Source organism: Lasioglossum baleicum, chromosome 4, assembly GCF_051020765.1.
Source record: "Lasioglossum baleicum chromosome 4, iyLasBale1, whole genome shotgun sequence".
Lineage (NCBI taxonomy): Eukaryota > Metazoa > Arthropoda > Insecta > Hymenoptera > Halictidae > Lasioglossum > Lasioglossum baleicum.
In genome coordinates, this window is record NC_134932.1 from 14,573,661 (window position 1) to 14,596,420 (window position 22,760).

General features: G+C 39.1%; 3 protein-coding genes across 9 annotated transcripts in view; all 3 read left to right on the plus strand.

Moving 5' to 3' along the window:
- Btk29a (tyrosine-protein kinase Btk29A) overlaps positions 1-22,760 on the plus strand; it is a 259,480-nt gene that overhangs the window by 116,018 nt on the left and 120,702 nt on the right. The gene's annotated exons all lie outside the window — the stretch shown is intronic.
- On the plus strand, positions 312-1,457 carry LOC143208272 (hemolymph lipopolysaccharide-binding protein-like). Of its 2 annotated transcripts, none has more exons than XM_076422540.1 (3): positions 312-505; positions 669-848; positions 972-1,457. In XM_076422540.1, the coding sequence occupies exons 1-3, from the start codon at positions 382-384 to the stop codon at positions 1,295-1,297; spliced, it is 630 nt and encodes a 209-aa protein (XP_076278655.1). In that variant the 5' UTR covers positions 312-381; the 3' UTR covers positions 1,298-1,457. The 2 variants fall into 2 exon arrangements, with proteins under 2 accessions (XP_076278655.1, XP_076278654.1); XM_076422539.1 differs by having other exon boundaries at positions 313-505; positions 660-848.
- LOC143207794 (uncharacterized) lies at positions 2,302-13,473 on the plus strand. Its single transcript, XM_076421572.1, has 9 exons — positions 2,302-2,449; positions 2,856-3,080; positions 3,304-3,603; positions 3,856-3,975; positions 4,170-4,264; positions 5,678-5,829; positions 7,683-7,765; positions 8,861-9,064; positions 12,573-13,473. Exons 1-9 carry the CDS (start codon positions 2,317-2,319, stop codon positions 12,872-12,874), a joined length of 1,614 nt encoding a protein of 537 aa, XP_076277687.1. The 5' UTR covers positions 2,302-2,316; the 3' UTR covers positions 12,875-13,473.

The following is a 22,760-nucleotide window of genomic DNA, read 5'->3' on the forward strand; positions in this document are numbered from 1 at the left end:
GATCGTTTATTACGAATTATGAAGCCACTTTGCTAATTGTCGTTGCGCCGAAAACATTTAAAAACTTATTATCAGCAAATACGATCGATAGAACAAACATATTTATTATGCGAGATTGATGGAACGTCGAGAATCGAGACGTTTCGTACGTTGAAAATTGTTAAAATTGTTTTCCATTGGCGATAATCCACGTGTGAAAGGTCAACGGTAGAACTCGAACGATTTTGATGAACTAGATTAAGTTAGAAGTTACAGGTCGGGAACTATGATCCCGGGCAGTAGTATAAATACTGCGTACGAGTGAAGTCTCAGTTCAGTTGTGCACCTGAAGTAATCAGTGATCGTCGAGAATATTATTCGAAGTTGTCACAGAAATCCACAATGAATTCATCGGCATTTCTCGCTATCGCGAGTGCCGCACTTTTCGTTTTGGTGTTCCAAGGTGGCGAGGCTGATGATGTACTCCATGAGATTTCAAGCTGCTCGGGACAATTGATAACCGACGGTAAATATTTGTCTTGTAGTGTGGAGAAACTCTAGAGACTGGGAACCTTCGAAAATTTGCTTCGTGAAAGTTAATATAATCTTTAATTGTGCGATTAGAAGTTGGAGGAACTTTCCGAAATGAATGCGTATTTTCTACTAATGAATTTCCTCAGTTCCTTCAGAGAGTTCTGATACGAAGTGTCTTGAATATAATACGACCAGACTTATTCGGGGCAGAATCTCTTGTGTGCCCACTTTGACAAGAAGCGACTATGTTGTTGTACCCGACGTAGGAGCCTATAAGATCCACACTCGCAAAACGACGTGGTACAATGCCCGAAAGATTTGCTTGGCCGAAGGAGGTAATTACACTGATTGTTTTCTAAGATGATCGCTTCGCAACGTCTATCGATCGTAGACGCAGCTTTATCGGTACTGGCTAATACACTATCCAAGGGAGACGATAAAGTAGATTTGTCTCGTAGGTCAGCTGGCTGTGATGGACTCGCAACAAAAACATGATCTCTTCCGAAAATGGAAGCGAGAAACGATTAACATGGGTTTCTGGTTAGGCTTCCACGATCTGTTCGAGGAAGGCTCATGGGTCACTGTAAACGGCGAGTCGATAGAATCAATCGACTTTACTCCATGGGCTGATAACGAGCACGTCGATGGCGATGGTCAAAACTGCGCAGTCCTTTGGATGACAGGGATGCATGATTATCAGTGCACTAAGACGGCAGGTTTCATCTGCGAGATCAATTTATGCGAAACACTTGGGCATCGGGTACGCTATTTCAAACACAATTAAACGTGTAATATTAAAAAAGAAGTAGATCGAGTACACATACGAGCCTGTTCGGGATAACTTTTAATAAAGAAAATGTAAATAAATATACCAAGCAGGCAGGCTTCTCTCATCTACGAGATCAATTTATGCGAAACACTTGGGCATCGGGTACATGATTTCACATGTGTGATGTTTAATCTGTATGAGTAAATAAAATAAATCATTGAAATATGTTTAAATAAAGTAACTGCAACTGATTACATCGGAAAGAGAGTGTACACATTCTCACGATGAAAACGAGTACCCACACGACCCTGTTCGGTTCACTTTTAATCGTTGATGCATCGAACGAAGTACTCCTGTGCTCGGTAGGAATGCATGACAGCGAGGTCCTAATTAGGTCGTGTGGGTACTCATTTCTTTCGGGAGAATCTTGCCAATGCAATGACGGATAGCAAACCTAGATTCCCACATTTCTTTAATATTTCCCTAAACCTCAACCATGTTCGTTCTTCGTGCAGTTCTCGCGTGAAAGACAGTGCAATCGCAGCAGTGCGTTGTGACTCATTAAATTTTGTCCACTGCTATCGACGCGCTCCGACAACCTCCGATTTGCACACGCGCGCGTCTTTTGTCCGTCAAGCGAATTTAATCTTCGAAAACATTGGTCGCGACCTTAGATTCGTAGGCTGTGAGACGAGCCTGTCGGGAATTCCAGTTTATCCGGGGTCTCTGGTAGTTACGATAGGAGAAAACGTTGCGATCGGCGTCGAAGGAACAAGCGAAGAAGGGGAGAAGGATATTGGCGGGTATACGTAGGAAAGGACACCGATAGAAAGAGAGGAGCCGCGTGTTCGCTTCATCGGCTCGGTTCAGTTGTGCCTTGTGTATCGCGGCCGTTGCATCCGTCGAGGAATATTCACCAGCGAGCATCAGACAGCATCCGACGAGTATCAGACCTTCTTCTTATGATTTCGCAACCCGTTGCCACTTGATCCGATATTCCCTGTCGAGGACACAGTCGTATCACCGCCACAGTAATGTGCAACTACCTGTCGACGTTGCTCGCTTTCGGAGCGCTTTGCGTTTTAAGCGTGCTGGTGAACGGGGACACCGTCATCAGCGACGGAACGCTCGAATCAGTGTTCAGGACGCCTAGAGCTTTCAATCAAGGTGATTATCATTTCTGTGTATGCCAGGAAAAACGCCGCATGTTACAATTTCAAAAAATTTTGGTTTATGCGTTAATTAAGGTTTATAGTATAGGATTTACGTATTTACCAGAAAGAAGCCATGGGAGTGAATTCAAAAGGCTGAAAAAATAATGCAATTTAACCGATGTCCTATGGGGAAGCATTAGTGATCACAACTATAAACGGCAATGTCTCGAAAGTAAAAGTATGTGACACGCGACGTTCTTCCTGACAACCACAGATTTTTGGTTCGGAGTACGCAGCCTCGTCGTTCGCACCGACAAACTTCGTTTTCGCTGAGAAAATATTCGGAAAATAACGCGTCGCTCCAAACGTTCTCCGAAGAATGACTCTGGTTTCTCACTAGGATACGTTTGTCTCTCCAGGTGTGTCGCCGGTAGTCAATATGAACGGCAATTACAATTATCAAGCCGCGCAACAGGTGTTTTTTATTAGCGGCGCGCCGCAGACAATCACCAAAGGGATGAAGAACTGCGTAACCTATTTGGAAAGGGACGATTACACTGTTCGACCGGGCATCGGAGTACACAAGTTGCATAAGCGCAAGGTCGATTGGAACAAGGCTCGAAAGTCTTGCATGGAAGAAGGAGGTAATTGTCGAAATTTGGTGGAAAGGTCAATGTCGAATCTGACGTTGCGCAGAAAGGTGTTAAGTGGGTATTCTGGTTTTCTATTTTCAAACCGAAGAAATTGATTATTCTGTTCTGGCATGTGCAAAAGAATTTATTTTCTGAAAAAATCGTTCTGGTTAAGTAGCGAGAATGTCAGGCAGGTTCGCAGAAGGGAGTGTAATGAAGGTCAACTGTTTCGCAGCTAGTTTAGTCATATTGAACTCGGCGTTGGAGGAGACCACCCTTCTGAATTGGATGAGATCGGAGGGCGTACAGCATGTCTGGGTAGGTGCCCACGATCATTTCCAAGAGGGGACTTGGGTGACTTTAAACGGGGAGCCGCTCGATTCTATCGGCTATGAGCATTGGTCGAAGAGTCCGAGGCCGAACCAACCGGACAATTACGGCGGTCGGGAGAATTGCGCGCTCCTCATCAAGGAGGAAGGAATGGACGACGTCCCATGCGAGCACGTGCACCCCTACATATGCGAATTCAACCTCTGTTAAACTGAACCGTGTGCCATCAAAAAATTTCGTTAGTCCCGTCGGCCATCTGAGTCATGTTGTTTGTCAATAAATATATATGGATTGTGTCATTCTACTCTTTGTTCATCACTTCCTCCGTACGACTATTTATGTATTTATTTATGACGTTTTTAACCGCCAACGCATTAATGACGTTATGCATCTCCTACGAAAAGAGTAAAAACATCTAGAATCCTTGAGCAATATGCCTAATGTTTAGCTTTCCTAGTTTCTGGTGAACATTTTCAGGATGATTCTGTTACTGTTTACATTATTATACGAGATTGGAACACGTTTTCTGTCTCTGTCAAAATTGCGTTCCTGCAGGGTTTGTCGTATCCATGCGAAAGTATCGTTGTTGAATTGGGGAGATTCTTACGATTAGAATGAGTACCCACAACATCCCATTCGAACCACGTTTGGTAACAGGTGTATCGAGCGAGGTATTTCTGTACTAGGGTTAAACTGGTCCGATGGACGTCGTGTTTGGACTCATTCTTCTCGGGAAGATCTTGACATTCGACTAATCATACTCTAACGAAGATATAGCATGGTGCACGTTTGTCTCGGTGATAATGGTAGGATGTTATGTTTCTTATACGTCACTCAAATATTACATGTCTGTTCCTGTGATGATGGTAATTGCCGAATACTGTTACGTTAATTTCATTGAAACGATTAAAGAAAGAGACACGTGTCGCTACCAAGTATTTTGCATAAGATTCTACAGTCCAGCTTTATTTTTTTACTTGATTTAACGACGTAGAAACCGTAATATTGTTTTGGTGGCGCGATATCGTCATAACTGATTATAGCGACGAGGAAAGTATCGCCTTTTCCTGTTATGACTATATGTATTATGATTCGCTATCGCGTGAAAACCTTTTACTGTGCAACAAGTTCACGATAAGTCATTGATAAGAGTATGGGGAAACATGATTAATCTTGACAGAGAAACCACGAGCTCCCGCTTTGAACGACTCTAATCTGCACCGATTGAAGTCAATGGAATTTTCAGTAATCATAATCTCTGGGAAAAGCCCAAGTAGCAGTAATCCGGGGAGTGATGCTTTTGCTAATCCGAAGAATACGAAATTTACAACACTGTCAATTAGATTTCATAGAGAAAGGTTGAGCTTCAATTGAAGTAGCAACAGATCTGAGTCGAATAAGGGGTGCAGCATGACGCTAGTCCGAGGAATGGATAATTTACAAAATTGTAAATTAGACTTCACAGAGAAAGGGAGAGTATTCAATTGAAATAGCAACTGACTAAATTTGCTAAAATTAAATTAGAAAATTAAAATTAAATTAGAAAATTAAAATTAAACTAAAAAATTAAAATTAAATAAGAAAATTACATAAGAAAGTTAAAATTAAATAAGAAAATTAAAATTAAATTAGAAAATTGAAATTAAATTAGAAAACTGAAATTAAATTAGAAAGTCAAAATTAAATTAGAAAATTAAAATTAAATTAGAAAATTAAAATTAAACTAAAAAATTAAAATTAAATAAGAAAATTACATAAGAAAGTTAAAATTAAATAAGAAAATTGAAATTAAATTAGAAAATTGAAATTAAATTAGAAAACTGAAATTAAATTAGAAAGTCAAAATTAAATTAGAAAATTAAAATTAAATTAGTAAATTAAAACAATTAAATCTGACTAAAATTGTCATTTATAGAAACTCGTCGTAAAAGCAGAACCTTCAGTCGAAACAGAATTGATACCAAGTGCGAAATCTGTAATCCGGGGAAGACCGGCGATCGAAGGATCGCTGGGATCGCGGCGATCACGGAGTCCGCGTAACCTAGAAGCGACGATGTTCGAACCTGGCTCGCTTCGCGTAAAAAACGGTGGTTCCCACCTGGCCGAGAAGTAAAGGCGATTTGAATTACGTCTCGATAGCACACGTGATCGTCCGTGTACCGATCTACGGATGACAACTGGCGATGGCCGGTGGAATCATCGGCTCCAAGGTCGCCGGTCGTCGGCGAACGAGCTATGCCGTCGTTGCGGAATGCTGGATTTCCAGTTTGGCCGGGTAGCCCCGCGGATTCTCTGGAAGAAGCAACAAACCGGGAACCGAGGAGGACAGCGATGCAAGGGCATTGGCAATCGGTATTAAGATGAAAAGAGGGCGTTGCACACGCGATGCGATCCACGATCGAGACGTGTGCGCTGCGTGCGAGCGACGCGAGTCAGTCGATCGTCACGGATCACGGTGCTAGCATCGATCTACGCCAGTGCTTCTCCGTCAACGCATTCGCATAATCGCTCGGCAAGAACTCGCGGCAGTACGATTGCTAGAATTATGCACGGTGAGTCGACGCACACGGTGGCCTTCCCTTTTTCTCTTCTGGTATCAATCGGCGATCGAGGTTCGACCGAAGCGTTCGCGGGACCGCGTTCAACAGTGATCTTTTACAGCGTTCTCAAGGATTGAGAGTGCATCGTAGAATATGGTTCTGTGGATAGTTTTCGGAATGAAGTGCGCGATAGCGTATCTTTATGTGAAATTTCCATTTTGGCGGAATTCCAACGAACTCCAGCGAAATAGAAATCTTTTGTTTTTCGGAACCGAATTTCACTCTAGAATTTCTGTCTATTTCAATTTTCATTGTCAACGACTGGACTGGTAATTGAAAACAGTAAAAACATTGGAGAAATTTAATAATATTGTTACATTATCTTCAGCCTATTAAACGTATCAAGAATGAAAATAAATTTATATGTCACTTCGATTTGTTGCAATTCAGCTAGAACAATTTTATTTCGCGTAAAGATCCGCACGTCTATCGATGATCAATGAGGAAAAAAATTGGAGACTTTTTGTATCAAACGGAAAGCAGTCTTGAGTTCAACTAAAAATACGTAATCTCTGGGATTTCCAATTTTAATCGGTAAGGGGTCAGTGCAGAGAAGATTCGAGTCGTTTACGTTGGCCTCTGACTTCTGTAGACTTGTGTACGCGGTATAAAACGCAATGTAGTCTCGAGCGATCGAATAGACTGCTGATTCGATGCATTTACTATAAAAATGAGTAGATGAAATACACATTCTAACATATTAAAATGATTTAGCTGAACGGTGACTCCGAGGCGCCTGTAGAAATTGTCGTACCATTATTCAAAACAGTTTTAACCCTTTGCACTCGGTTGTCCCCTCTGAGGCACCACTAAACATTGCTGTACCATTATTCAAAATATTGTTTACACTATTAAATATATCGGTATCCAATCAATTATTAAACATTTAATTATTGTGCATGAGGTACTATACCAATTCATATCTACAAAATGTTAAAAATCACAAGGAATGGAAATATTCTAGATCGGAAAGAAAGTTTAATTTTGCAGCTAAAATAGCTCCGAGTGCAAAGGGTTAATATCATTCAATTCGTCTGTATTCTATGAATTGTGAGAAGCTCAGCTGTTGTATGAGAAATCACGTTCAGGTTCGAAAAAGATTACGTACAATAAACATGATCTGGCTTGGAAGAAATGTTCTGATTTTGGAATTAAAATTGCTTCGAGTCCAAAGGGTTTAAAAAGCAATGAATTTCTATTTTGCATAAAAATCCGCAATCTAGTTACCAATGATTATTGAAAAACGGAATAATGGAAGGATCAAAGACGTTCGCAGTATACTATTATATTTGAGTATAACGTAGTCTCGTCGCGAATGTTGTTCAGCAGATTGAAGGCCGACCGAGAGTAACTTTGTGTGATGATTAATTTATGCGTTCGCGATTCCGGAACCGGACGGTGTCGGTGATGTATTATCTCGAAGACTACGCGATTGTCGAATAAGAGGATTTTTTAAAGAGGATTTTAAATGTGGTTCGAACGCGTTGCCGGCACGAGATGCGCCGGCGAATCTAATTACGAGCATCCGAAGGTCGTCAGGTTCTTCTTTTCCGTGTAGTTGAACCTCGAACACGATCCAAGTGAATGAACTCGACCCTCGAGGACGCCGATAAGTCGATAAGTACTCTACTTACTTTCGAACTGATCACATCATTTTTGTTTTTTTCTGTTTTCTTCCCGGTAGGTTGCTCGTAAATGTTGTGGCTGAGATGTACAAGAGCTTGCTAATTTTCCTCGCTATCGCCGGCGAACTATTTCAGTTGTCAAGTGAGTACGCTAATCGCCGAACAGTGCATCAAGTTGCACGCGTCCGAGGAATTGTTTACTGTAAATTGGGATCTGTCTGCATTCTTTCGGAGACGCGAATATCGATGTATTTAATCTTTTTTCAATTCCAAGACGGGTTTCCAAGACAATTATCGAAAGAGTAATATAATATAATTACATTGTAGTAATGTAATTCCGTGTAAAGGAATCCTACAACCACAGAAATGTTCTTTAGAAAAATGATTAAACATGCAATACACAATCTTTCCTTCATCCGGCTTCATTTGCTTGCATATATGAATCTTACAACCACGGAAATGCTGGTACAATTACCGCTTTTAATCGTTTTAGAGACTCGAGGATCACTTATCGGTAAAATTACATATTGCTCAATTTTTGTTGGATTCTTCTGTAGTTGCGAATATCACACAGTTTCATCGCAACTGTGTAAAATTCACAGTCTAATGACAGCAATCCGAGTCTGTGAAACAATCGAGAAGTAATTTACTAAAATGATTACTTTTCTGAGAAACTTTTCACAGACACCAGTCCACTCTATGAAGAACTGTGCGCAATCGAGACATGCTCATGCGCGGAAATATCAAAGCGAAGAATTGAGAAGCTGAGAATCCTCGGTCTCCGTCGAGTCGCTAGGCTCGGACAAGGTCTCCAAGGACTCGTTAAAATTCTGTAGCCTCTAAAGACAGCTAAAGCTCCTACAGGCTCTACGATCGTACCTAGAGACTCTTCAGGGTCATTAAAAGGCCTTTGAAGGTCTCTTGGAATTTCTAAAAGGGAACCGAAGATCCTTTGACTCTCTAGAAAATCCTGGAGTCTCTGCAGATCCTTCCAGGATCCGTAGATTGATCTTTAGCGAATCTCTGGTTCTAGGGTTGTCGATGAGGCTCGAGATTTTTAAGACAAACTTGGTGAGCTTTGATTGTAGCTTTCGTATCCTCAATTTCCGGAACAATGCAGACTTTTCTAACGTTTTGTATACATCACTGAATCCTGAAACTTCGAGAGGCGCTCGTCCACTGTCATGTTCGCGTTTAGGATCGTAGCACAAACATTTCAAAGGACTCCTGTTTGCAGGCGCACAGACATACGAACCGGCGAGATGTCAGAACACTTACGACGGTGAGACGCAGATGTTTTACATAAATGGCCGACAGAACGACAACTTCGTCTCGAAGGTGAAAGAGGGTTATGTAGTCACTCGCGGTATAGGCGCACATAAGCTGTACACGAGGAAGATCGTATGGAACACGGCTCGCGAGGCTTGTATCAGGGATGGAGGTGATTCTACAATCTAACTCACAGCATACTTCCAACAACTGTCTCCTTGAAAACCGTCCTCAACAATTCCGAATAAGAGACTAGCATCTTCTAGTCTTCGAATCTGAACACTACATCAGAACGATTCCTTATCTCAATGATTCCATATGAAAAACATTATTAATTGTGTTTAAAATGGAGGGGATATGTGGGTCGTTTAAATGTTGGCTTTTAAACTGCGCATCCTGCATGATTTGTATGTATCAATTCTTTTCTTGAGTTACTCTTTGATCGAACTCGATCTTTTAGTTTCACTTCTTTCCATTTTGTAGACAGTGTTTTACCTTCACACTGTATTTGAATATCTTCATAGGAAAATCATTATTAATTGTACTTAAAAAGGACAGGATATGTGGGACGTTTAAATGTTGGCTTTTAAACTGTGCATCCTGCATGATTTGTATGTATCAATTCTTTTCTTGAATTAGTCCTTGATCGAACTCCATCTTTTAGTTTCACTTCTTTCCATTTTGTAGACAGTGTTTTACCTTCACACTGTATTTGAATATTTTCATAGGAAAATCATTATTAATTGTACTTAAAAAGGACAGGATATGTGGGACGTTTAAATGTTGGCTTTTAAACTGTGCATCCTGCATGATTTGTATGTATCAATTCTTTTCTTGAATTAGTCCTTGATCGAACTCCATCTTTTAGTTTCACTTCTTTCCATTTTGTAGACAGTGTTTTACCTTCACACTGTATTTGAATATTTTCATAGGAAAATCATTATTAATTGTACTTAAAAAGGACAGGATATATGAGACGTTTAAATGTTGTCCTTTAAACTACACATATATCCTGCATGATTCGTATGTATCAATTCTTTTCTTGAATTAGTCCTTGATCGAACTCCATCTTTTAGTTTCACTTCTTTCCATTTTGTAGACAGTGTTTTACCTTCACACTGTATTTGAATATTTTCATAGGAAAATCATTATTAATTGTACTTAAAAAGGACAGGATATATGAGACGTTTAAATGTTGTCCTTTAAACTACACATATATCCTGCATGATTTGTATGTATCAATTCTTTTCTTGAATTAGTCCTTGATCGAACTCCATCTTTTAGTTTCACTTCTTTCCATTTTGTAGACAGTGTTTTACCTTCACACTGTATTTGAATATTTTCATAGGCAAATCATTATTAATTGTACTTAAAAAGGACAGGATATGCGAGACGTTTAAATGTTGTCCTTTAAACTACACATATATCCTGTATGATTTGTATGTATCAATTCTTTTCTTGAATTAGTCCTTGATCGAACACCATCTTTTAGTTTCACTTCTTTCCATTTTGTAGACAGTGTTTTACCTTCACACTGTATTTGAATATTTTCATAGGAAAATCATTATTAATTGTACTTAAAAAGGACAGGATATATGAGACGTTTAAATGTTGTCCTTTAAACTACACATATATCCTGCATGATTCGTATGTATCAATTCTTTTCTTGAATTAGTCCTTGATCGAACACCATCTTTTAGTTTCACTTCTTTCCATTTTGTAGACAGTGTTTTACCTTCACACTGTATTTGAATATTTTCATAGGAAAATCATTATTAATTGTACTTAAAAAGGACAGGATATATGAGACGTTTAAATGTTGTCCTTTAAACTACACATATATCCTGCATGATTCGTATGTATCAATTCTTTTCTTGAATTAGTCCTTGATCGAACACCATCTTTTAGTTTCACTTCTTTCCATTTTGTAGACAGTGTTTTACCTTCACACTGTATTTGAATATTTTCATAGGCAAATCATTATTAATTGTACTTAAAAAAGACAGGATATGCGAGACGTTTAAATGTTGGCTTTTAAACTGCACATCCTGCACGCGATTTGTACAGTTACTCGAATTAATATTCGGACGCTCTAAAAAAGACGACAACTCTTTAAATATTGTACTATACGATTTGAACTTTTTTGGGTAGCTAGAGCAATTAGTTTACTTACAGGATGTGAAAAATTTTTTTTCAAAAATATCAGTTGATCGGAATTGTAGAAAAAATACTAAAAGTTGCATTTTACAACCTTTTTATGTGGGCCTATATTGAAAATTTAAAAAGTACGTTTTGTAGGTCTGCGTCAATTATATGCACTGTGAAAGTTTCATCGAAATCGGTTGATGCAAAAGACGACAGGCATTGAGAGATGTAAGAATTCTTTGATATAGGCCGAAAATCGTGAAAATCTGCAATTTTTACCATCTTTGAACATTTGTAGCTCATTGCAACGTCGACCGATTTTGACGAAATTTTCAGAATATGTTTAATTCACACAGATCTACAAATTGCATTATTTAAATTTTCAATATAGGCCCACATAAAAAAGTTGTAAAATACAATTTTTAGTATTTTTTCTGCAATTCCGATGAATTGCAACTTTTGAAAAAATTTCTTTTCACATCCTGTAGTAAACTAATTGCTCTAGCTTCCCAAAAAAAGTTCAAATCGTATAGTACAATATTAAAAAAGTTATCGTCTTTTTTAGAGCGTCCGAATATTAATTCGAGTGACTGTATGTATCAATTTTTTTCTTGAATTACTCTTTGATCGAACTCGATCTTTTAGTTTCACTCCTTTCCATTTTGTAGACAGTGTTTTACCATCACACTTCATTCGAAAGTTTTCATATGAAAAGCATAATTATCGTACACAATTACCGAAACAGTCGCACAGTGGTAAATGTTTCAATTTTTGGTGGACAAAATTATTTTTGAATAATTTATATCCTCTTGATACTTGATAATTACTATTATGATATTTATTTTTTTGTTGTAAAGGAATTGAACATAAAAATTATAACAAACGGATATTTTTCTTATATTTTTATATTTCTGACTTATAGAAGGTAAAGTCTGTGAATATAAGAAAATGACTTTAATATGATTACTCTTTTTAAAAATTATAATTACACTAACTTAATTACATATAACATTCGTATTACAAACTATAATTAAGCCATCTAATCGGATCGTATTTCTCAATAAGTAGCAGGTTGTAGCAGCTAATTTTTCTTCGACATTGTTAAGTAATTCATATAGATAAAATATACAAAAATATTGCAGCTTGATTATGCTTGAGTCAAAGTATAACCTTACATTATTAACTCATTCATAAAAAAAAAAACGCTTTTGATTATGGTTCATTTTATTTACTTCCTCCTTTTAGTTTCAAACTAAAACGAGAAAATATAAATTAGTTTAATATGTACTTACTTTCCATTTTCAATGCACAACACAAAAATTCACCGCAGTTCCGGAACATTCAACTAATCGTTAATGGATGAAAAATGGAAATAATGAGATATAATTGTTACAATTATTTGGTTCAGTATGTCTAATAATATATTTTCTCAATTAAATATGTTTCTACTAATTGAGAGACATTATTTTTGTCCAGCTAGAATTAGACATTTTACCACTGTGAGTCGATGAGTTTTGACGGCCGCTGTTCATTAGGTCACTTGGCGATCATAAACTCCGTGGCCGAGGAGAAGGTCCTGGTGGATCTTCTTCAGCAAGCGAACATGGTCGAGGCGTGGATAGGCATTCACGATCTATTCGAGGAAGGCGATTGGATCACCCTAACCGGCGAGTCGCTCGAGAAAGCCGGTTTCGACACGTGGTCGACGTTGTGGCCGAACGAACCAGACAATTTAGGCGGATCCCAGAACTGTGGCGTAATAAGGAAAGAAGGTTCTCTCGACGACGTGGTCTGCGCTCTGCATCATCCCTATATTTGCGAGATCGACATCTTCTGAATCATTGTTCGCCATTCTTCCACGACACAACTGCAAAATCGATCGATTTAACCGAGTCAACTCAGTACACGCGCTGATCACATGGTACATGTACCACGAATATGTATCCTGGTTCGTTAATTAAAGCCTCCATCACCGATATATCGGCGTTTTTATCAAAATAATCATCAGTTCAATGTTTTGAGATTTTTTCTCTCTGAAGCTTCAAGCAAAACGAACCGATAGTCAATCCACAAAAATTACAGACAATCTTATTGCGGGGGAAATAATTAAATTCAGAGGAAATAACAAGACTGCGGATATTTATGCAAAATAAAAATTGCCCGCACTGATTGCAAGAAATAGAAACCAAATAAAATATTGTTTCTTCCGTTAAGAATTTTAATAGATGAGAAATATAATATGTCGACATCTTCAAATTTTTTTACATTTTCCTACAATTTAAAATTTTGTCTACACAATTTTGCTTTGAATGCATCAAATCTGCAGTCTAGAAATAACACTATATTAATAGACTGCGGGTCTTTGTGCAAAATAAAAATTGTCTACCTCACTGCAACAAACTGAAGCGAAATATAATTTTCTTCGAATTCTTCGAATGTCTCCATTGTTTTATATTTGTCCTACTAATTTTTGTCATGCATTCATAAAACTCGCGGTCTTGATTTTTAACCGACTTCGAAAAAGAAAGAGGTTACTCGATTCGATCTGTATGTGCCTTTTTCCCCCTTTCTTTCGTTTTTTTCTATGTATGTTCACCGCTTACGCCGAGATGGATGGACCAATCGGAACGAAACTTTCTGTATTTTGTAGGGTCTCCCGATTGGTCCCTTGAAAACAAATTTTTTATTTTTTCATTGTTTGCGGTTTTTATTGCAAATAACCAATAAGACCTAAAAACCATTCTACGGTGTTCTACAAATTCTGCTCGTTCCACTAAAAAGTGTGAAATAAAAAAATGTTATAAAACAAAATTAAACCGACTTCGAAAAAACGCACTAACTCGTATGAAATAATTCCCATTTAATTTGTGTGAATACACACGAACTTAAATACAATACAATCTTTCCAAAGGCGGCGCAAAATTGAAAATTTTCGACATTGGAAAACTCGAGAATCCTTAAATTCTTCTACATGCTTTCGCATATTAATGTATCTTCTCTTCCCACCTACTGATTTCCAAGTTCACCATATTCCAATGAAATCATAATCGGCAACATCTGTCATTTGGAAAAATTTTCAATTTTCCGCCGCCTCCGGAAAGATTGTGTTGTATTTAAGTTCGTGTGTATTCACATAAATTAAATGGAAATTATTTCATACTTTTCCGTGCATTATTTCGAAGTCGGTTTAATTTTTTTTAGAGCACTCCGTCGAAAGTTCGCACGAATCAAAACGGATTCACAGTGGTATTTTGCGAAGAAGCGCCGCAATCTTATCGAACGAAGCGCAATAGAAGCCGGAGAAAATCGACCGGAAAAAAAAGAGTGGAAAAATTAGGTGCGGTCAGAGGGAAATTTGGTATTTTCATTGGAGGTCGTTCGGCGTCCCGGATTCGAGGATTTCGCCGGCAGACACTGTCCAAAGTCAATAGGTGCGCTCGATTTTTGAACGGTGCACATAATGTATGTAGATACGTAGGTGGTTGCCAATTTACCGAGGGTTTTGCGTCCGGCGTCGCTGTTATCCCGCCGGGAGCTGACATCGGCCGTCGTCCTGTAAAAATTGTCCGGCAGGATCCGCGGGGAAGCCGCAAAACCGACCGGCCGAATTTCACCGAGTTCAGCAGTTCCGGGCCGAGGGACCCTGAGAACCCTGAAACGCTCGTGGGTTCTGGGTCGATTCCTGTTTAAGAGCAAAGCTTTTTCGTCCCTATTGGCTCCGACATACGTTTTTACCGTCCCCGATCACCCGTGTGCGCTCCTTTCCGATCTATCGTGTCGCTTTTTCGTTTCGACCAATCGAATCGCTACGTTGTCGACATGAAACTCGCACCGAACTGCTTGTTCATATTTTTACGAACACCGTGACAACCGGATTCGTCACATTTTTGCACATACCGCTCATAAGCTTAGTGATCAGTATACAGGGCAGAGTTGGGCAGGAATTAATTACATGAGTAATTAATTACATCTTCAATTACAATTACATGTAACTGTAATTGTAATTGCAATTACTTTCGCTCAACCAGTAATTGTAATTGCGGACCACAATTACAATTACTGGTTCAGCGAAAGTAATTGCAATTACAATTACAATTACATGTAATTGTAATTGTATTTCTGCAATTCCAATTCCAATGACATGTAATTGTAACTGTAATTGTTAGTAGCAGTTACGTGAACATTCACACGCGACGCGCGAGCGTCGTCTGTTTGGAGTTTGGAAAGGAATTGCAGCTACCAGCTACAATTACTTGTAAGTCTTGTAACTGCTACTAACAATTACAGTTACAATTACATGTAATTGGAATTGGAATTGCAATTACTTTCGCTCAACCAGTAATTGTAATTGCGGACCACAATTACAATTACAGTGATTCGTCAAGTAATTGCAATTCCAATTACAATTACATGTAATTGTAATTGTATTTCTGCAATTCCAAATTACAGTAATTGGCAAGTAATTGTAACTGTAATTGAAATTACATTTTGCCCAACTCTGATACAGGGTGTCCCAGCTAACTTGACCACCTTGAATAGCTTTGTTGTTTTTAAAGATACGTCAAATGTCTGAAGGACAAAGTTGAATGGTAAAATGGGGCTCATAAGATGCCAACAGAATTTTTTTTTTCATGTAATTTTTTTATGAGATTTCAAGGTCACCTTCATCTTTTTTAATGGAATGAGGTATTTTTTAATACTTCAATCGATGCAGCTGGACATTCGTTATAAAAAGGTACTAGCCTATGTATGTCAAAAAGATATTTCAATTTAAGAAACTCTAAAATACCATTACTGTCGTACTAAGACGTTACATAAGTAAGTAAACGCTAACGTCTTATTGTTAGTACGACAGTAATGGTATTTTAGAGCTGTTTAAATTGAAATATCTCCTGAACTACTAACTTTTCGACATACATAGGTTAGTACTTTTTTATAACGAATGTCCGGCTGCATCGATTGATGTATTAAAAAATACCTCATTCTATTGAAAAAATGAAGGTGACCTTGAAATCTCGTAAAAAAGTTACATGAAAAAAAAAATTTTGTTGGTATCTTATGAGCCCCATTTTACCATTCAACATTGTCCTTCAGACATTTGACGTATCTTTAAAAACAACAAAGATATTCAAGGTGGTCTAGTTAGCTGGGACACCCTGTATACACTCCCGCTCATAAGTCTTAGTGATCGATTACAAGACACAGAGGTTACATAAAAATTTCTTTCTTGTTTTAATTATTTTATTGAACTGAAACCAATACGTTGATGTTCTTGAATTTTTTTAATGTATGTCCACTGCTTTAAATTGGACGTACCAATTTTTGTTATAAATGCATAAAATTCGCAGTCTACTGATTATGTTACAATATGGCTTCGTGTCTCACTTACAATTAGTTCAAATTAGTTTCTTGTTAGGTTGCAACCACCTCATTGAAATGAAATTTTAATCGATCATATCTCTGAATGAAATGAAAACTAAGTTTCAGGCCTCTAATATCTGGACCGCGATTTACCAACTCGATTACCATTGCTTTTGTATTTATCAAATTATTTTAATACACAGCGGGGCCGTTATTTTAGGAGCAGTCTCCATCTCAGCATGCTACGCTGTCGTTCGAACAGTTTCTAACTAGCTTACAGGCTAATTGAATTTGTACCAGGTCACTCGTAAGTAACGCGAACTTCCTGCCATACTTTCGGAAGGTGAACCAGTGATATTCTCTGTTATTTTTCAAGTTTTTGTTGCCCGATCGTATGGCTCGCATATTTATAGCGTTCTCTATTTAGTGGAAGAACGTGGGCCGATGATCAATATTCTCGATTACTTTGTGCTTTTTGTCTTTCTTTTTGCCACCTAACATACAACCTATAGCAAAGTACTCGATCTCTATCCTTTTTTTTCGGTGGAATAGAATGTGGGTCAATCATCGATACTCATTTTTTCTCTCTATTTACATTCCCACGCGTTGGTTCGAAGTGTTCATCGTATCCCCTTTTTGATGAAGCGAAATGTAGGACGGTGTGATCGATACTTGCCATCATTTTTTCCAATGTACGATTCTTTCCGGTGACAAAATAAACATTAACACAATCTCGTCGAATTTACTAAAATGAGAGAATCAAATGAAATTGAGATAAAGTGTGCGAATTTTGAATGTACGATTCTTTCCGGCGACAACCAATTATGAAAAGTAGTCCATAGGACGAAATTGTTTCCAACCGAACGGTTAATAAACATTAACACACTCTGCCATTTGACTGATTCAAATCCGAATCGAAACGTTTTATGCCCTACAGCATAGCTTATATTTAAATAGTGTAGAATTTGATCGAATCGTTGCGCCGAAAAATATCACTATCCCAAGTTTGTTCAAACAAAATTTACGATCGATAAAAATCCCTCCTTTGTTAACACACTCCCGTTGAATTTTCTAAAAGGAGTGAATTAGATGTATTGAGACGAAGTGTGCGAATTTCAAATGTACAATTCGGCTGCTCTTTGCTTTACCGGACTCAAAATTTGTGCCTTTCTCCTATAAATTATGATTTACGGTAGATTTGTACGCGGGGCAGCTGCAGATCGAAGTTTCGAACCTCTAGGATCAATAGTTGAGGAGATATGGTCGGATAAAGTTGAGCATATTTCCAGTTTCTTGATAGGTAAGGGCGCCGCCATATTGGTTTGTAGTGGCGCGCGCCGCTTACCAAGCAGAGCCGCTAGGTGGCATTTGGTTGTTGATTAGGTGGGAGGGGGGACAAGGTAACTACAAACCAATATGGCGGCGCCCTTACCTGTCAAAAACTCTGCAGATTGCTCAAGTTTATAAGAATCGAAGAAACTTCGATCTGCAGCCGCCCCGCGTACAAATCTACTGGATTACATACCAAATACACATCATAGTTTATGGAGACAGGCACAAATTTTGAGTCCATTAAAGTAAAGTATACCTTACGATTCTTTCCGGCGACAACCGATTATGAAAAGCAGTCCACAGGACGAAATTATTTTCAACCCAGCGATTAATAAACATTAACACACGCTCTTCGAATTTTCTAAACAGGAGAGAATTAAATGAAATTGTGATAAAGTATGTGAAAGTATAGAAAAATATCAGCCACACTCGACTCGGCCGAATGTACACGCCCCGCCGTATTGTTTAACTATGGTCGAACTTATCGACTCGTTTGTCAACGCGACGCTTAATTGTGTCAACGAGGTTGGGTCTCTCGCACGTGAACGACTCGCGTCGTCCAAACAATAAATTTTTCCATCGGGTCGGCGAAGTTCCGCGGCAAGTTTCATATGAAACCGGCGGCGCTGCCGTGTTCCATTTACTTTCATCTCGAACTGCTTCTTCGTCTGACGTCCCGGAAAAAAGTTATTTGGGCGAAAGTTGCTGGTTTTTCCCCCCTATTGTCGACAATTCGCTTCGACGGGCCAACCGCGTTTCGCTGGGGGAAACACTCGTCCTGCTATGCCGGCTAGAAGTGTTAGTGTTTAACCGTTGTTTGCCCAGTCACTGGATATTGCGCAATTCGTGCCCTATACGGCTTCAAAGCAACGCCCGAGTGTCCTCGAACACAATATTCCCGACAAAATGTTTATCTACTCCAGAATTAATTAACTTGCTATTCGAACAGGATGATTATACGTTGGTAAATTATTATAGGGACGTTGTAGATCCATTGGCGACTACCTCCCGAGAAGAATGAGTCCAAACACGGCCTACTTTTGACACTTATCTACGTCACCGCACAATTTGTTTAATTACAAAAGTGCTGGTAAATTGTCCATGTAATTTAGACCACGTCAGAAAGGGGTCGTGTGGGTACTCATTTTTCTCGGCAGAGTCTCGACAATCGATTTCCAACACTTTCGAAGAGATACAGCAAGAAATATAATTGAAAATTGACCAAAGGGTTTTTCCGAGAGTCGTGCTGGTAAATATATCGATATTCAGCTACCTTGGACTCGGTCGAACGGAGCAGTGACCCAGGGGGTTCGCGGCCGCGGGAACCGCAAATGGAAAAGCCCCGTAAAAAGTGCTCTAACTCGGTTTCCGGTGTCGCGAGCTCGACAATTCGCGACTGTAAATCCATTTTTCTTCGCTTCCGCGCGGTTAACCCTTCTGTCTGGCTGTTGTCTTTGCGCGGGAACAGCGTGTCGCGAGTTTTATTCCCGCGGAAGTGATTAAAACGCGACGAGCAACGTCGAAATATGCGCGCTCCCGCGCAGAAACACGCTATCTCCGTTGGAGTTGATGGCAGAATTTACTTCGTTGCTAAAAACTTCTCCGGAACGGTATTTTCCTCATTCTCTCTTTTTTCTCGTCGCGGAAAACGCGACGACGGATCCCGCACAGCAAACTCAAAGACACTATTTCTCGCGATCACTTTTTACCTCGGCAAGAAACTTTTCCCCCGTTTTAATAGGAGCTCGCAGATTCGCTTTTTTGCGAATCCACTCTCAGATTCCAAACTTCGCCACTCTCGTCGTATAAAATACAGTAGGACCCAGATTATAAACAAATATGCGTTTAAATATAATTATATTATGAAGGGAAATAAATTTTCAACAATAAATAATTTATTTTGGAATATAATGTACATTATTTTAATTATGTCCCCCGGGTCTCAATTATCCATCGGGCCTTAATTTGTCCTGGCTGTTTGACTCCCGATCAAGCCGGTTAATCGAGATCTTACTGTATCAACTATTTTTCTACGTACCGTACGTTCTAAGCACCGTACCGTTTAAGTTTAAACATTTCAAACTAGAACCTCATTATTTTTAATAAGGTGGAGTCTCCACCCTAGTTGTTGCTAAGTTGGACTTTAAACTGAGGTATTTTCAGTCTGGCATGTAAAAACTTAACGTTCTTGGTATCAAACTCTTGCCACAGTTATTACTGATGAATTAGTATTATGTAGGATTCTAATTTTGCTTGGAAATTATCATTTTGATAGGATATTGTGCAAAACCTCAACTAGGACGCACTTGCCCCGGAAATGCGGCAATTCCGTCTCTGAGAGTTAAAAATGCTTTCGGACCTTGTTTTAAGTGCGACGAGGCAAGAAATCAATGATTAACAAGCCTGCTATAAAATGCTTCTTATTGCATTAAATTATATTCAATCCCTCCTTTATCATAACCAAGGCGAAATTTACAGAGTCCGAGAACAATTTGGTTTCGACGACGTCCCAATGATGGCAAATGGTCGAAAATTAGTTTCGACCGCGCCCAAAAGATGGATAAAATGTCAAAACTTTCTCGCAAGTCACTAAAAATGTCTCATCAATTAGTATATTAATAACTTTCCTCATAAAGTCTTCTGACCGTGTGTCTAAGGCAAGGCCCGCTAGATAGCCTTACTGATGAGTCCTCTAGCGGGTCCAGGACAAAACACACCACCTTTCTTTTCCTTGCAATAGCTATAATTAATTAATGTAGAAACTGATCGAACTGTAGCGCCGTGAAAAATATTATTTCTAATTAGAATTCGTGCGATCATTATCAATCCCTCCTTTAAATTATATTGTTTAATTTTATAGTTATCCATTTTTAAACAAACAAGTACTTTTATTTTGAAATATGAAAGGGGATACAGTGATATTAAAACAAAGTTTAAAAATGTTTTCGAACCTTGTTTCAAGTGCTACGGGGCAAGAAAAGAATTATTATCAAGCCTGCTACAAAATGCTTTTTATTCCATTAAATATATTGTTTAGTTTTATAGTTACCCATACAGAGTATGCACTTACCCCACCGTGATAGTACGGACTTGCCCCGTGTAGCAATATTTACGGGGCAAGATCATCTTAGTGTTTTTCTCAATAAATTAAAAAAATACAATAAAAACGGTTTATTTAATGTAAACCTACATCAATATTTGTTGTACTCACCTAAAATAACAACACAGAATATATGAATAACTTGTAAAGTATTGCACGTTCAGGGTAACCTCAAAGTTGTACGTGTATCTCGCACGTGACTGTTTGGCATTGGTTGATTCAAGCGAGGAAAACACCTTTATTCTTGGGCGACATCTATGTCGAATAGTTCATACTAACTTATACTACATTAATAAATACAAGCTAGAGCAATTTCGTTTATATTATAATAAAAATAACCAATTAATGGACTTGCCCCGTAGAGACGGACTTACCCCACTCCACCTTACGAGTGAAGAAACATGGTGACGAATAAATAGATACAACATTTTAATCCTTTCCGAGTGGACAGTTGTCCGAAGGATTTCGCTTCGATCGCCATTTAAACGAACGCAAATAGGCCACGGTTCCGCACGCGGCATCCTCGCATTAATTAAAATTGATTAATGCCGCGGCGTGTAACATTAATACGCGTCTTTGTCGCAGGCATTTCCGCCGTGTCTCCAATATCATTACGCATCCAAAATTCGGTCCGGCTGGCTCGGCACAAAGCGTCGATTCCTCGTCCAAATAATTACACCCGGATTAATCGCTAATCAATCGAAAGCTGTACTTCGATGTTGGGGGGGGGGATGTTCGTGTAGCAGAGGGGGCGCGAATAAATTTTCCCCGGTGATTAAACCGATTGTTTGAGCTACGCGCGGTAGTCACCTTAGCTCGGTGAAATGATTCGTGGATCTCTGTCTACCGGTTGATCCGGGGATCCAATGGTTCCACGAGTTCCGCAGTGTCGCCGTGGAACCAGCGTTAAATGAAGCGGCAGCGTTTAACGCGGCGTCGTTGCGCCACGCCGGAACAATTCCCAGCTAAACGACGGCCCGATGCGTCCATTCCTACTTGCTCGCTACAATTTCCTCTAATATCGTTCCGCTTGTCGCTCGCTCGACGCTCGTCGACCGTGTTGCGTCGTTACATCGTATCGACGAGCCTCTAACGCCGCCACCTTTTAACTGCCATCACCGGTTCGATTCCGATCGAGCGTTTTCGACTCTCGTCGAAATCCAACGCGTAAATAACTCTGTTCGATCTTTTCAGCTGAACCATCGCGCTCCGAGATTTCGTCGAATTTGGTTTCCGCGAGCAGAAATTCTGAACGATCACCTTTTCATCTTGTGATACCGTCAAATCTGCTTAACACTAAAGCTACCGAGCTTCACAAGTAGCCGGTACATTGCGATCGGATCAATCAATTCGGTACCAAAGTACTCTCAACGGGAAGTATCGATACGTATTGAAATGTCAGATATTTGCTATCAATTCGCGATACTGATACTTCATGACTCGATACCCGTTTGATACTTCACGAAAATCTTGATACCTGTTTGATATTTGGTTGTTGCATATGAAATGTCCGATTTTTACCACGTTTTTATTAGCTCACTTTCTTGTATGTCTGTCTGTTCGGTACAAATTTTGCAATTGATTTTAAACTAACTTCCCGATGAGCTAGAGACTTGAAATTTTAAACATAGCTCACAGAACTGGATGACAACGCAATATTTCAAAACAAATTTTTGAAAAGCCTATGCGTTTAGGAGATATAAACTATTAAATTTAACCTTTACACCTCCCCGCGCGAAGCTCGATAGTACGCGATCGCGTTCTCCGCTCCCCACTCCGCGTGACAGCGCTCCCTACTCCACTACGCATTCCCACTCTGATTCATCTATCCTTCGCCTCGAAGGATAATTCTGTATGAATGTATTCTATCTAGTGTTGACAGCGTTTTGATACTTCACGAAAGTATCGAGAGGAGCAGATGAAAAGATAC

Bases quoted from the DNA above. Each gene is read 5' to 3' on its own strand.
- LOC143207794 (XM_076421572.1), top strand. From the start codon at position 2,317: ATGTGCAACTACCTGTCGACGTTGCTCGCTTTCGGAGCGCTTTGCGTT. The intron at 3,976-4,169 runs GTATCGTTGTTG...ACTCTAACGAAG, and splicing joins TTTGTCGTATCCATGCGAAA to ATATAGCATGGTGCACGTTT. The intron at 5,830-7,682 runs GTCAGTCGATCG...TCTTCCCGGTAG, and splicing joins GCTGCGTGCGAGCGACGCGA to GTTGCTCGTAAATGTTGTGG.
- LOC143208272 (XM_076422539.1), top strand. From the start codon at position 382: ATGAATTCATCGGCATTTCTCGCTATCGCGAGTGCCGCACTTTTCGTT. The intron at 506-659 runs GTAAATATTTGT...GAATTTCCTCAG, and splicing joins GGGACAATTGATAACCGACG to TTCCTTCAGAGAGTTCTGAT. The intron at 849-971 runs GTAATTACACTG...TTTGTCTCGTAG, and splicing joins GATTTGCTTGGCCGAAGGAG to GTCAGCTGGCTGTGATGGAC.